This window comes from Pantherophis guttatus, chromosome 14, assembly GCF_059756535.1.
Source record: "Pantherophis guttatus breed Tessera chromosome 14, ASM5975653v1, whole genome shotgun sequence".
NCBI lineage: Eukaryota > Metazoa > Chordata > Lepidosauria > Squamata > Colubridae > Pantherophis > Pantherophis guttatus.
Window position 1 is genome coordinate 20,398,725 of NC_142076.1, and position 15,927 is coordinate 20,414,651.

Here is a 15,927-nt window from a genome sequence, read left to right on the forward strand (position 1 = left end):
CTAACTATTGAACAATAGCCTTCAAATATGGATGGTTTGAAATCCACCATGTCACAACCTTCAAATTTTGCCTCTCTTCTACTAGAAGATTTTAAGAGATGGGCAATGCCAACCTTCAAAGCACATCTCCAAACGGGCGCAAAAGACCGTAAAATTAAGGCTGCAATTATTCAACAGCTCCCGATTCAAGAGCAACTTTGATCCTGAAATGTTCCCTCCACACAAAACTGGAAGTCGACAACCTACACTGACCCCGAACGGCGTGTTGTCCTCAATATTTTGCACATCTCTTACGGATTTTAGCATCCTAGCGACTCAGCCTCATCAGAAATCAAGGCTACGGAGCGGGCTAACCCTAACGAACGTATTAATTGAAGCAGAACGGATAAGCTGCAATTTTCCTAAAAAACGGCATGGCAAACAAGACACCAGAGACGATTGATTGCGTGTCGGCTTGCTTTATTTCCAATGTTCAACCCACGGAGAGATCCTGTCACAATCGGAATATGGGAGAGTCGAGTCCACCGCGGTGCGGCTTCAACGCAACCAGTCACGCTGGAGAGAAGAGCCTTCCTGGCTGGCCTGTCTCTGGGTCACACCAGCCCACCCCTCCCGCCGGTGTGGGACGCAGCAACGGCCCTCGGCAAAACAGAAGCGCTGGAGTTTCCCCCTCTGGAGATCCTGGGAAATGTCTCAAGGCTGCCTGGGGATGGAGGGGGGGACCATCCCCCACGTGCTCCGAGGAGTATTTTAGCAGCAGCAGCAGCAGTAGATTCCGGTGGTAGATTGCTAAAAATTAGACCGAAACCCGCCCACCCTCCCAGTAAAGAAATACAAAATTAAAAGCAGTGCCTTTCGAGGGAGCCCAGCGGGGATGTCGGGAACCAAAAGGCACTACAGTTATGTCAGAATGAATGGATCCTGTGCAGTCACCGTCCAGAGAGAAAAAAAAAATACGGATTTAAAAAACTTCCAAAGATGAGGAGATCTCCTGAAAAGGAACAACTCTCTTCTCAGGACGATCGATGGTGTTGCTGTAAAGGAAGAGACAAAAAGGTTATTACACACTTGGATTCCCCTGCCCTTCCCCCTCTTTGCTCACGGACGGTGCAAGAGGAAGACTTCCTTACCACGGCTTTGGGATTTACTCTGCCTCTACAACTGTGATGATTTCTTCATTGATAAAAAATTCAACAGTCTCTTCCTCCCAGTCGTCCACGTTGCTGTCCAGCTCGTCCGTGTCCACTCCTGGAAAGAGGGAAAGTAAAGTTCAAATGAGATGGATTCTGAAGGCAGAACTCTGCTGCTCTACGATGGTAATGAAGATTTGACGGCGGAAATGCTGTCCTTCAATTGTAAAAAATGCGGCCAGAGAGGATTCTTAACCACCTTCCCACTGCAATCTTATTGTACATGTTTGATATGGTTTTTTCAAAGGCTTGTTTTCTTCATCAACATCCAACTAATTATAGCTTTTATAAACCAGTATCTGTCTTTATCAGAATCACAGGCCAGACATAAGCAATAGCACTTAAGATTTATATACTGCTTCACAGTGCTCTTTTACAGCCCTGAGTCAGCAATTGCCCCCCCTTTGCCCCCCCCCCCAATCTGGGTCCTCCTTTTACCAAAGGCTGAGTCAACCTTGAGCCTGGTGAGATTTGAACTGCTGAAGTACTGGCAGTCAGCAGAATTAGCCTGCAATACTGCATTCTAACTTCTGCGCCACCACGGCTCTTTAAATACTTAAATGTTCAATATTAAATATTAAATATACACCCAATTACGCTCTACTTCTCGAAATGAACCTGCATAATCTTGCTTTTCAGACCAGGGGCTCTGTAGACATTTGGGATCTCGGCTCCCAGATCTAGGCTGGTCAAATACACCTGGAAATTAAGAGATTAACCTAAATTAAGCCAGCAGGTTTCCCTGCCCCACGTACCTCCTCGGAGCTCCAAGCGCTCGTTCCTCTGCTCCATGTACAGCTCCTGGGCCATCTTGCGGTATTTTTTGAATTCCTCCATCATTGTTCGCCGTCTGTCGACCAGTTCCTGTAAGAAACAGGAGTCATTTAAACGCTCCATCTGGGCCACTGGTCCAAAGCTGCGATTCCCAAGTATCTTTCTTGTTAAAAGTATTTCCATGGGAAAAAATTGTCAATATGGACGCCCAGCTAAATACACAAAGGACTGGGTATTAAGGCAGCTACTTAAAACACTCCTAATGAAGAGGATCATCGAAGTTGATGGGGGCCAAAGGCAGTAGCACCGTTGACCTATGTGGTTCCCAGATTACCTTCGCTTCGGATTCCCCGGGCAATTTACCTTGGAGGCTTTCGATTGGCTCAGGCGATCTTTCTGTTCAAATATCTTGGAGTACCTCTTCAGATCTTTCTTGATTTGCTGCAGCAAGGAAAAACAGAGAAATGCTTCACCTCTGAATGGGGATGTATGCAGAGAGAAACCACTCTCTTCAGCCAAGGAAAGTTTACCCAACGGTGTAACTGTTACTAGCTGCCCTGAAGATCATCAGGGATTTAAGTCAAGGCTTTCTGCGGGCCAAGCCCTGTCCTGTCCCTTCTCCACCTCTCTTTTGAGGAGTGCTGCCACTTCCTTTTGGAAACAGCATTCTTAAAAAGCGGATTTCTGCCCCAAAGGACGCCTCACCTTTATTTGATCCTGGGTGAGCAGAGTTGGCGGCCTGGGTCTCCACAGCAACTGGCAGAACCGGTCTTTGTTATTTTTCTGGAGGAGGCGACCCTGGAAAGTCCACAGCCAGTAGGCGTTGTCCACCTAAGGAGGGCATTTTGGTCAGGTGAGGGCATCCTGGCAGCAGCTGGAATTCAGCATCCCAGTGCTTAGAGGGAGAAGCCACACCGTGGCATGTAATGTGTGGAGTATGATGTTCTATCTAGCTCAAGGACGTCTAATCTTGGCAACTTGAAGACGTGTGTGGACTATGACTCCCAGAATTCCCCAGCCAGCAATCAGGGAGTTTATAAAAAGAGGGTTTTGGGACTAATCGTGTGCATTTTGCTGTCTCAGGAAGCCTAAGTCGGAACATTGGTAAAGATGGCATCCACACAGAAAACTTAAATAACCACAACTAAGCCTGTGCAGGTGGAAAAAAGATCAGGAGGCCTCCAGGTTACCTTGTGACTCCACCAAGACACAGATGTCACCAAAAAGCGGCCGGTGGGGTCCCATTCCACATCCGAGGCTGTGTAGTGCTCAGCAATGTTCATCATGGTGCAGTCAGAGGTATCCACAAAGGCCAAGGCACCATTCATGCTGAACAGAGAACAGAGAGAAGAGGCAGATTATCCCAGTGGCCTCCTTCAACGTTTTGGCCAGGCTGCTGGGGGTGGGGGTAGGGGGTGGGGATTACCCTAGAACCATGATGGTGAACCTGTGGCACGCAGCGCCCTCTCTGTGGGCACGCGAGCCGTCGCCCCAGTTCAGTTCTGCCGCGCATGTACACGTCTCCCGCCGGCCAGCTGGTCTTCGGGTCTCGGCCATGCGTGCGGAGGGCACATACACATGCGGGGGGCACGCGCAGATGCATGGGGAGCATGCGGGGGGCACAGCATGCATGGGGGGCATGTGTGTATGCACGGGGGTGCATGCAGGGCGCACGCGTGCATTGTATTTTGGGGTTTGGGCGCACGCTTTGGCCACTCGGTCCAGAAAAGTTTAGCCATCACTGTCCTAGAAATTCAACTCCCTAAAATTGGGTTTAGATTCCAGACTACGCAAGCTTCATTGGGGAAACCTCCCTTGATGGATTGTCGTGAGAAAGTGTCTTCCCAGGAGGGAGGGGGGTGGGTGGGAGTGCAGAGGAGTTAAGTGGCAACTCAGCCCAGAGATCATGTGTGAGAGAAAGAGGGCGAAGGCAGCCCCTCCTCAATAGTTCCCAGAGTATATCATCAATGCAGACAGTAGAGTCTTCAGTCTGGCAACTACAGGTGTGAAACAATAAAGAACTCAGCTTGGAAGTTTCACACCTATCATTCTTGGTTTTGGGGTCTGACACCTGGATAGAAATCCAGGGGTTGGGATCCGCTAACTTCTACATAAAGGAAACTTCAAAGGAGCCAGATGTTAATATTTTTGAGGGAAAGAAACTCAGAATGTGCATTTTCACTTTGTTTCTAATTACCAGAAACAAGTTACGTAGATGATTATAGAAGCGGATACCACTTTTGTTAACGCTTGCAGACCCAAGACAATCATTTAAATTCTTCCCCAAAGTGAGCGCTCACCTTCTGAGACCAGCCAACACCACAAACTGTCCCTGAGGGCTCCAGAATATCGTGTTTGCCTGCTGCTTGTCAAAGATTTCTGAGATAAAAATGAAAAACACGGAACTGATTTGACTTTCAAATAGTGAAACAGCCACCCTACAGTAACAAGGCTGGAGTTGTCTCCCGTCCCCTGTTGAGGCTGCTTCTGGAATTTTAACCCTGGAGGATTAAGTGGGCAATCTTAAAATAACATGGGAGCATAGCAGCCCAATTTTGTCACCACCCATCAGGCTGTTCTCCCTTTTTAATCAGATGCTCGAACTATTTAGCAGATCCAGAGGTTTAATTTATGCCAGCAGTTTCAAGATACTGCTAAAAACCCAGTGGTTTTTTAACAGCTACAACTACAAAACCCACATCACAGAAAGTTCCATTTTCAACTGTATAATTGGGATAGATTATGCCACAATTTCCCCACCAGGGGCCAGGTAATTTACAATGCAAAAATATACCATCACCGATATTCAGCTTGGGGGGGGGGAGGGGGGGGAAGGGATGCTGTGGAAAATGCTTTCTTTTAGCTATACCCGTTTACATATTTAGGATTTTAGGGTAACAATTAAGTGTAGATTAAGTTTAGATCCTGCTGGGAGCAGGATGCCAACGAAAAAAGAAACAAAACAAGCAGAAACACACTCAGAAAAGCAGTCCCCATTGCATTTTGCCTCAGCCGAAGATCACAACAGACTTAAAGGCAGCAACACACTGAGCGTGTGCAAAGTCCACTTACTAATGAGCTCTATTTTCCCGTTGTTCTTCACGTGATAGAAGGAACAGGATATTCGGGGCGACTCCCCATGCAGCACGGCAAACTTGCTTCCGTTTGGCTCCCAAGCAAAGGCTATGATGCTCTCTGCAAAGGCAGGAAAATCCTGTCAATCGGGATTAGAAACCCTCTAAAAGCCCGTTAGGCAACTCCGTCGTTGAAGGTGGAAGATGCAGAATAGGTAGTCTGAGGCCTTCACCATTCTCAGTTCAAAATTCTCTATTCAAAGCAACGAAGACCCCAGATCTGCCAGGTCCAGAGGGAAAGAGCCAACACAAGTATCCCTCGTTAAGACGTAAGCCAGAAGTGTTGCTAAGGGTTGAGAAGCTGTTGCAGAAGTAAAGCATGTTGTACGTTGAATAGGCTTTACTTCTGCTACAACGCAAGATAATCGCCTCCCAAGGAGCAATTCAGCTGGGGGACAGCGAACATGGCAGTTTGGAGAAATCGTGCACCTTTGCACGGAGGCTACAGGAAAGGTGCCCCTTTACCTTTCATTTCCACCACGTCAACTGGAACCTGCTTTTCTCTCATGCGGAAGATTTCGAAGTTGGTCACTACACCCTGGGATGGAGGAAAGACAGCATGATTGATCCAAAGTGGGACTTTGCCGAGAATTTTATCCTTGCTAACAACGTGCATCATAACACCGTTTTATCAAGAAGAACACGATCTGTAAGTAAGTAGTGCTCTTATAAAGAGAAAGCTGAATGACATATTATATTTGAAAGAGGGCTTTCATCAGATACCAGACACAATTGTGGAGTCATAATTCAGGCCCGTACTGGATGGGATTTGACGGTTGCAGAAAAGAATTGCTTAATACCAAACAACAACAAAAATGAAGAGTCATGTGATCGTATTTTGGACCCTTGGCAACCAGCCTGCATTTACAGCCGTTTGCAGCATCAGGTGAATGATTTGCGGTGTCTTTTTTTTTTTTTAATTTGATTTATATGCCGCCCTTCTCCGAAGACTCAGGGCGGCTTACAATGTGCTCAGCAATAGCCTTCATCCTTTTTGTATATATTTATACAAAGTCAGCTTATTGCCCCCACAACTGGGTCCTCATTTCACCTACCTTAGAAAGGATGGAAGGCTGAGTCAACCTTGAGCCTTGGCGAGATTCGAACCCTGCAGTAATTGCAGGCAGCTGGTCTTAATAAGCTTAATAACAGGGTGCCTTAAACCCTTGTACTACCAAGGCTCTTTGTTGAACTCTGATGCTTACTTCCAACTTCTGGCAAAGAAGGCCTTTGAGAACACTTCTGTCAACTTGCAAAGCTTTCAAGTTGCCATGAGCAGGAGGGAGGGAGAACTGATAGAGCTGATTGATTTCCCTAACTGAAGTGCATTCCATACATTCTTCCTGACCGCAATCAGAAGGAGGGTGTTGGATTTCACAGCCAAAGTGGTTAATTGGAGAATGTGATTTATGACATGTCCAGAGAGGAGGGGAGAGACAGGGTCATAGGGGAACGTAAATCTACGTGGGATTAGTTCTAACTGCATCCAAATATTGCCGAAATGGTGCTCCTAATAAATGACTGTATTTCTTTTGAAATTCGGCTCATGGCTCATGAATTAATTAGGGCATCTTTTGGAAACTTCACAACTTCACTTAAAGATCATGGAATTTTGCTTAACCATCGCCATAAAAAGGGTTGTACGGTCAAGTTGGTTATGCGATGACCCACTCAGTGACCAGTGTAAGTTACATCCGGAATTCCAGGCTCAATGTAAGTCAAAGACTACCTGTAATCATTAAGGGAACCCTAGAACACCTCAGGAGGAAGCAACTATTCTCTAACTGGCCAGTTTTATGAGTATGCGTGAGAAGCAAATACCTGGGTGCCCTTTGGGGTCCTGTCTACTTTCACGCAGAGGTAATCCCCGTTCTTCTGCCAATGGAGTTTGCAGTCTACCACGTTGAACAGGTTGCGCACTCGGATCTCCTGCCGGGAGGGGAGCTGCATCAGAGTCACCCTCGCTGGGATATCTTTGTCTTCAGGGACCCAAAAGGCAATTATGTTTCCTCCCGGGGACCAGGAGAAGTCTCTGAAGGGGTAGCAAGAAAGAAGCATCTCAAAGTGGAGAAGACGTATTTCAAAACAGCCACCCGACCCATACCGTGAAATCTATTTCTCAGGGTTTGGAAGAAAGGAGGAGCTCATTTTTTTTTAAAGGAGAGGTGCTGATTTAGCCACGAGTGACACCTTCATAAAAGCAGCATCAAGCCGATTCAAAAGGAGAGCACTCACTTGATCCCTGTGATTTTCAAACTTTTCTTATCCAGCAGGCCCATGGACTAGAACGACAAAAAGGACAACGTAACAATCCTGCAACTTATATATAATGGTATTTAACGTATAGACATTTTCCCATGAGAAAGGGATACTCTTTAAGGTCCCAAAAAGCATGGATGTACTTTTATATCCCCGAGCCTGGGAATGCATCTATGAATTCATTTATGTATAGAAATAAATAAAAGGAAAAGCAGAGGGAGGGAAAAGAGCTAAGCATGTACTTTTTCTTTTTGTTCACGTTTGCAACGAGTAATGTTTGGGTTAAGGCATGATCAGACTTACAGGCGTTTCGTAGATGCTAAGAGTATCGGATGTCATCCGGGCAAAGAATTTGCCATCGTGACTCCACCTGAGCAAGAAAAATTTCAAAGGTTTAGAGGGGTGTGTGTGTGGTATTTTCCAGTAATGAAAAGTGTACCACAATCGTTTTTAGTCCTCTATAAACATACTTAAATATGGGCCAGTGGGCGGAGCTCTCACAGTGGAACCCTCGTTTCTTCTGTCCAGTTAGGATATCCCAAATAACGATGGCTTGAGGATCATCTTGGGTGTCCATCAGGGGGCTGAATGTTACCAGGTACCTTCACAGAAGACAATAAAATCGATTGCAGGAATACAAATGCTGTGATCCATTTCATACCGATTTTAGTAATCGAGATTACTTCAAATAGCTTGGTCCCCACGGTCACGCGGTTTACATTTGGATGCTTGACAACTGATTTACATTTATGACGGCTGCAGCGTGCCGGGGTTGCGTGATCCCTTTTTGTGACCTTCTGACAAGCAAAGTCAATGGGGGGAAACTGGATTCACTTAATAGCCGTGTGACTAATTTAACAGCTGTAGTGATTCGCTTAACAAACGTGGCAAGGAAAGTCATAAAACGGGGCAAGACTCACTTAACAAATTTCTCACTTAACAACATAAACTTTGGGCTCAATTGTGGTCGTAAGTTCAGGACTGCCTGTACATTTTCACCACAAGGTCATCACCATAGTTAAATAAACAAGGCAAGAGGCCCAAGGAGCATCAAGAAACTGGGAAGGAGGGAAGGAGAGAGGAGAGGGGAGGAGAGAAGAGAGGGAGGAGAAAGAAGAGGAAAGGAGAGGGGTTGTTGTAAAAATGGGTGAAATATGGTGTACAGGAGAAAAGAAAACAAGGGCAATTTCGTTTTTTTTTTCTTGAGGGTTATACTATTGAAACTATAACGGAAGATAATAACGGATGCTAAAGCGCATCTGTTTAGATGTGGTTGCATATTAGTTAATATTTATATGAAAATTAAAATTTTGTGTAAAAGGTAGGAGTAAATAATATGAAATAAGGAAAACGGAATGTAATAATTAGGAATATGTTTATATGTATTGAAACGTATGATACTCAAACATCGCGCCATTCACACAATGATAGGTATAAATTTAAAAAAATAATAAAAACTTGATTAAAAGAAAAAGAAAAAGGGAACGTAAAGCTATTTCCATACAGAGAACTTAAAGCAACCATTACATACTCCAGCATTTTGAAATTCAGTGACAATTTATCAATGAGCAAGGCTGCTAGGTCTTTTGAAAAGCTAACCACCAGTAAATTTCCAAGAATACCTTTCGCAAGGTGAGAAGTCAATGAGCTGCACCCCCGGGTGGCTGAACCTCTGGATCTGTTTGAATTTCTCGCCACCCCACAAAGCAATGCCCCTCTGATGGAATGTAGCCAGGTAGGTCCCCCTTGGAGACCAGCGCACGTAGGTTTCTGTCCATCGCTGCAGGAGAAACATACATTAATTGCGTCAACCTATATTTGAATACCAAAGCTATATGAACATTTTATTTCTGAAAGTTTGCATGGAATTTCTTTTTTCTTTTTTTTAATCTATTTTAATGGGCAAGAGCTGGAGCTGATCATTTGCTGGAATTTCCCCCATCAGTTGGCATATTAATTTTGTAGATAACCTGATAATTTAGTATAAAAAATCAGATATCAAATGCAAAACAAACGATCTATTTTGGCCAAGTATAAAACCCTTTAAATCTTATCTTATTAATGGTGCATATTTGTTAATTGTTATTATAGTATAGAATTTTACATTTACTCTCATTTCTACGAGTTATCCAATCATGCCACCTATTCCACACTATATAACATTTTGAGTCTACCTTATAAGATAATGGACGTGTGACCAAAGTCACTCTTTCTTTTTATGTATTGTCGTCTGTATTAATATATATGTATCTTGTATATACATGGTATAATATTTTACTTTTTATATGTTTAATAAAGTTTTGTTTTTAAAATAAAAAAAAACCCTTAAATCTTGTGAATAAAGAACATTTAACATCAGACAATTTTTGCACTTTGTTTTTCAACAAAGATGTTGAAATGTGAATCTCAGAATCACATACGGACGAGACAAATTTTAACTGGCAAAAGCCACTTAGGACTGGTGAAATTTATGGCTCAGTTCAATAGCTATTATGTTCCTAAAATCTTATTCTGTGCATTAACTAATTAAAACATTTAATATCATTATAGATGAAATTGGAATTACTTCTTACAGCCGCCAGCACATAAAGCGTTATCAAGAGAAACTTGCCCAAAACACTCACAGCTCTCTCCTCAATTGTAACAGGATCTTTAGCATCGTTCCAGTATATAGAGGTTCGATCTCCAGATTCAAAAATTACACTATACTGATCTCTACAATCTGCGTCCTCCAACCAGTAGCGCAAATTTCCCTAGGAAATAATCGAAAGGGGAAAAAAAGATGAAGAAAGAGGCTGCAAAAAAGAAGAGAGTGAGCATTCTATTGTAAAAGAAAAAAAACCCCATCCTGCCAGATAGGAAAAGGTGTGTCATGGGGACACACACACAAAACTTTTGTTGTAGCAAACGAAGTACACTTTTGCCATGTAGCAAAATGAATTAAAATTGGTGGAGATATTTGGACACCAACAGTTCAGACAAATTCTGCAATACTCCAGCAAACAGCATATAAATCAGTCCACTCACTCAAGATGCCTTGCAGGGTTGGTTTTTTTTTTTTTAAAAAAAAATTACACTTTCAGGAGTTTCAGTGTTATGTGTACTAATTATTGAGCTCACAGCTTTTGCTGAAAACTCATTTTTTAAAAACTGAGACATGCATCCTGGGAATCATCGGAGTTTGGACAATGCAACTAGCAAGCCACACACTGATAACTTCAATCTATCTCTTGATGAAAATATACATTAGAGAACGGTGTAATCTTGATTAGGGCAAGGTCTGCTTCTCCTGCTGGGCTAGGAATGTTGTATCTTGGGGAATGTCTGGAGTGATCTCTACATGCCATTCAGTCTTTTGAATACTTACCAGATCTTTAAATGGCTGTTTCTCTGGAATTTCCCACTCATCACTGATTGTCATGTACCTGAAAGTGCAATAAAATTAGTCACGTGTACCATGCAGGTATGTATTTTTGAGGAAGTTGTGGGGATAAAACTGTACTCACTTGTCAAAGTCAGTGAAAAGGTTGACCCTGAAAGTGTGCTGTTTGTCCAGCTTGTAACCATCTGTGTTTTTGACAGCATCCAGAGCATGAGTGGGAGACATATATTCCAAGAAGATATACCTGCAGCAAAACAAAACCAGTTCATTTACATTCCACCTTTCACTCAGAAGTGTAATGCAGCATGCAAATTATCTTATTTTTTTCCTTCCACTCTCAATATCTAAACTTTTCAAGAGTCCATGTTCATTGTGGGAGAAGCTCCCATGAGCACAGCAAGTAACCAGTTTTCCTTTCTTTTCTTCTTTCTAATGTGTCTTGTGTGTAACCCACAGTGTGCTTTCCTTCCCAATCTTTTACACAGGAAAAGTTGCCCAAGACTTTGCTTGGTTACTGCCGGATGGGAGCATCGTAAGGTGTTTTTTATAAGAAAACTTTAGCAAGGTGCCTTCAAAGCAGGATAATGCGGTGGTCAGCTTGGAGAAATGTGTTGGAGATGCACAAATGCACCAGCTACTATTCTGGCTTGCTGGATGGGCTAGAAGTTTATGCTTTCTTGATGGAGAGAAGATATGAAAAAGTCATCAGCACTCACCCTTTAGTCTGGCCATCAGCTTCTGGGTAAAATTCATTGGTTATCTTCCCAAACTTTGAGAAAAACTTATGGATAACATTCTTCAGTTTCTCAAGACGGTCTGGTCCAACCTGGGGGACATTGTCCACCACAATCACAGAATCAATTCCATCTGCTTCCTGAGGGAGCTCTTGCAGAATATCTCCCAGTAATTCTGTAGACAGTGAGATAGAGAGACCAATGAGAAAGGTCTGCTGAAGGACAGAGTCCATGGCTGCATTTGTAAGATAAAGCCAATCATCTACATTAAGTTTGTTAAGCCTCCTGAAAGCACGCAGAAAGGAGTGATGAAAAGCCAAAGTTGGAATCATTGGGTGAAAAGGACTTTCTTGGTAAGCGGTTTTGAGTAATGAAGGAAAAGGTTTGGGAAGCACTGCTTTGGAGGGTCTGTATCATTTGACTCTTATCAAAAGGCCAGTGATAATTGCTGAGATGAACTCCTGAACAAATTATCTCAGCTTGTTTCAACAGTCTCAAGGTAGCCTAGCAGCCACAACAGCACTGAGCAGTTCCTCCCCGTCATCTGCATTATTTTTCAAAGTTCTAAACCTGAAGAGCTTCAAAACTACCAAACTGTCACTGAGTTATCTATATGTAAGCTTTGAACACTACATCATCATCATCATTATTATTTATTAAATTTTTATACCACCCTTCTCCCGAAGGACTCAGGGTGGTGTACAGCCATATTAAAACATATACCCACAAAATTTAAAAAACAGTTTAAAATATATTAAAAATTTGGCCCTTATATTAAAAACTACAAACACCCAATTAAAATCATCAGTGTAATGTATGAGAAAAACTCTGATGAAATATTCTAGTCATAGTAAGTTTAAAAGTGCATTTTAATCTAATGTACCACAGCATATTGTCAAACATATCACCCTTCTCTTTTAAAGCCAGCTGTATCCTTCAGAGTTCTTCACAGCCTTTTGGACTACATAGTGTTAATTTCTCTGTCATGCACAAATGTGGGTACTGAACATTCTAACAATAAACACAATAAATACAAATTGGACAAAATGTTCAACTGCCTATTAGGGCATCTTGCCCGATTTATTCACATAGTTCTTCCAGATTGGTACTCAATCCATGAGAGTCAGAAATAGAAGCTTCTACTTTCCCCAAGTAATCTTGGCTGATTAACTAGGATCGCTTTGTTCTCCTCTGTGGTTAAAATAACTCATCATAAAGCATCAGATTCTAATCTGGGATACTTGGAGCCAAACCCAGCAGCCTCTCCAGTTGTGTGTCCCTCATGTGGGACACAGAAGTACTTGACAACTCTGGAAGGGCTCTTCGATCCATCAAACTGATTTACCTAAACTGACCCCAGAAAAAAACAACAGATCTGAATGCACAGCTCTGGTCCTCCTCTAACTCAACCTACAGGTTAGGTTACTGCCACAACCTTCATGCTAACAGGTTTTAAACAAGGTTTCTAATAAAAACCTCAAGGGTTTTTTTCTGAATAAATTTAATAATGCAGGAGTGGTTTTTTTTTAAAGAGGCCTATTCAAAGTTTTCAAGGTTAACAACTGGCATAGCTGCTGTTTGAAGGATTCACGGGTTTCCTTTTCCACTGATAAAAACAAGGCTGCTTGAAACTGACAAGCTCTTCAACCACATTCAGTCAATATTGTACAGGTATTACACACATACACAACCGCTTCCCTATTTCCTCAGCTGTACTCACCCACCAAAAGGCTGGACAAGAAACAATGGATGGAAACTAATCAAGGAGAGAAGCAACCTGGAACTAAGGAGGAATTTCCTGACAGAACAATTAATCAGTGGAACAGAAGTTGTGGTTGCTCCATCACTGCAGGCTTTCCAGAAGAGATTGGACAGCCATTTGTCTGGGATGGTCTAGGGTCTCCTGCTTGGGATTGGACTAGAAGACCTCCAAGGTCCCTTCCAACCCTGTTATTCTGTTCAACCACCATGATGTGGACTTTTCAATCAAGTTTTGTTTTTTTATTTTGGGGCTCCTGGAGGGTAAGAACGACCTCCCGGGAAGCAGGTGGGAAAACAAGGACACGCTACCCCAAACCCAAAACAGCTGTCATTCCCACCTCACCCAAGACCCTCCTCCACAAGTCAAAAAGAGGGCTGTGAAAACATCTACAGACCCCTCGCATCCTGGACATAAACTGTCTCAACTCCTACCCTCAAAATGACGCTATAGAGCACTGCACACCAGAACAACTAGGCACAAGGACAGTTTCTTCCCAAACGCCATCACTTTGCTAAACAACTAATTCCCTCAACACTGTCAAATAATTTACTAAGTCTGCACTACTATTAATCTTCTCATCGTTCCTATCACCCATTTCCTCCCACTTATGACTGCATGACTGTAACTTTGTTGCTTGGATCCTTACGATTTCTATTGATTGGTTTCCTAGTATGATTCGATTGCTTATTTGTACCCTATGACTGTCATTAAGTGTTGTACCCTATGATTCTTGATGAACGTATCTTTTCTTTTATGTACACTGAGAGCGTATTCACCAAAGACAAATCCCTTGTGTCTCCAATCACACTTGGCCAATCAAGAATTCAATTCAATTCAATTCAGTTCAACTCAAGTCAAATAATTCAAGTCTAATGCACCAAAGACAAATCCCTTGTGTGTCCAATCACACTTGGCCAATCAAGAATTCAATTCAATTCAGTTCAGTTCAACTCAAGTCAAATAATTCAAGTCTAATGCACCAAAGACAAATCCCTTGTGTGTCCAATCACACTTGGCCAATCAAGAATTCAATTCAATTCAACTCAAGTCAAATAATTCAAGTCTAATGCACCAAAGACAAATCCCTTGTGTGTCCAATCACACTTGGCCAATCAAGAATTCAATTCAATTCAATTCAATTCAATTCAGTTCAACTCAAGTCAAATAATTCAAGTCTAATGCACCAAAGACAAATCCCTTGTGTGTCCAATCACCCTTGGCCAATCAAGAATTCAATTCAATTCAGCTCAACTTGTGTCAATTCATTCAATTCTATTCCTATTCCATTCCATTTTCTATTCTATCCTCTCCTCACCAACTGGGAACCCTAGGACCTGTAGTCGAGCCCCTGATATGGGGGGGGGGGGGGAGAGAGGTGCTAAGGGGCCACAACTGACTGACACACACAACCCCCCCCCAACCGTCCTAGGCGAGTGTGTGTGTGTGTGTGTGAGAGAGAGAAAGAGAGCTTCCTTTGGGTGGGGCCTCCAGAGCAGCTGCGAGGGCCAGAGGAACATCTGGAGGGCAGGAAGGTGCTCTTTCTCTCTCTCTCTCCCATCCCCCCCCAAAAGCCCCCCCCTCCTTTGAGGGCGAGCGCGCGCCGCCTTCCTCCTCCTCCTCCTCCTGCGGGGGCGCGCGCACCTTCCTCCTCGACGTCGTCCACGAAGTCCTCGGGGTCGCTGAAGGAGGGCTCGTCCTCGTCTTGGCCCAGAGGAGGCAGGAGGAGAAGCTGGGCAGGAGGAGGAGGAGAAGAAGGAGACTGGGGCTGCTGCTCCTGCTCGAAGTCCCGCTGCGGCTTCTTTCCCTCCTCCTCCTCATCCTCCTCCTCCTCTTCCTCCTCTCCTCCCTTTTCTTCTTCTTCCTCCTCCTCCTCCTTTTCTTTCTCTTTCTTCTCCTTCCCTTCTTCTTCCTCCTCCTCTTCTTTTTCTTCCTCCTCGGCCTTTTCTTCCCTCGGCTCCTCACAGGCGGCGACTACCGGCGACTGTTCTCGGGCGGGCTGAGGAAGCGGCGGCGGCGGCTCCTCCTCGTTCACGGCCGGCGGTTCCTGAGGGGGAAGAAGCGGCTCTCCGGCTTCTTCGTCCCCGCTGCTTTTTTCCTCCTCCTCCTCTTCTTCTTCCTCCTCTTTTTTCCCCTCAGCAGCCTCGACGGCGTCGGTTTTTCCGGCCGGTTGGGGCTCCGGCTGGGCCTGAGGCGACTCCGCCGGCGGCCTTTCGGCCTCCGAGTCGCTGCTGCTGCTGGTGGTGGTGTTGCCGCTGCTCCCTCCGCCGCCTCCGGACCCTTCTGCGTCGGCCGAAAGGGCGTCGGGAGGGGAGGCCGCGGCCGCCGCTACTAAGCTCTCCTCGGTCTCCTGCATGGGAAACTCGGGGGAGGCTGCGCGGCCTTCCCGCTCGCCTCACACACGGACGCACGCCGCTCGGAGAGGCCTCGGCCGAAAAGGAAGGGGAAGGGCGCATGCGCGACAGCACGCACGGGGGGGAGGTGCCCCCTAGCCGGGCCATGTGCGCGAGAGCGGCCTCCCGCCCGCTATCGCGAGAGCGGAGCAAACCATTTCTGTGGGGGCGGAGAGAAAAAGAAAAGCAAGAGCCGGCTCGAAAGGAAACTTTCCTCGGTTTTTAGTGAAGGAGGATGACGTTCACTCGAGTCGTTTTCACCTTGCTTTTTCCCCATACGGTTGCTTTCTTTGGGAAAGGTT

At 44.5% G+C, this 15,927-nt stretch overlaps 1 protein-coding gene across 1 annotated transcript; it reads right to left on the reverse strand.

Annotated features, from left to right (window-relative positions):
• Window positions 1-442: 442 nt before the first annotated feature.
• EIF3B (eukaryotic translation initiation factor 3 subunit B) lies at window positions 443-15,588 on the reverse strand. Its single transcript, XM_034437881.3, has 19 exons — window positions 14,877-15,588; window positions 11,456-11,648; window positions 10,864-10,983; window positions 10,725-10,782; window positions 9,982-10,110; window positions 8,980-9,137; window positions 7,828-7,959; window positions 7,661-7,727; window positions 7,334-7,380; window positions 6,920-7,130; window positions 5,564-5,636; window positions 5,037-5,159; window positions 4,265-4,343; window positions 3,155-3,293; window positions 2,670-2,795; window positions 2,328-2,405; window positions 1,946-2,054; window positions 1,131-1,248; window positions 443-1,034 (listed from the first exon to the last, which is right to left on the reverse strand). Exons 1-18 carry the CDS (start codon window positions 15,586-15,588, stop codon window positions 1,145-1,147), a joined length of 2,658 nt encoding a protein of 885 aa, XP_034293772.2. The 3' UTR covers window positions 443-1,034; window positions 1,131-1,144.
• Between the last annotated feature and the right edge of the window lie 339 nt (window positions 15,589-15,927).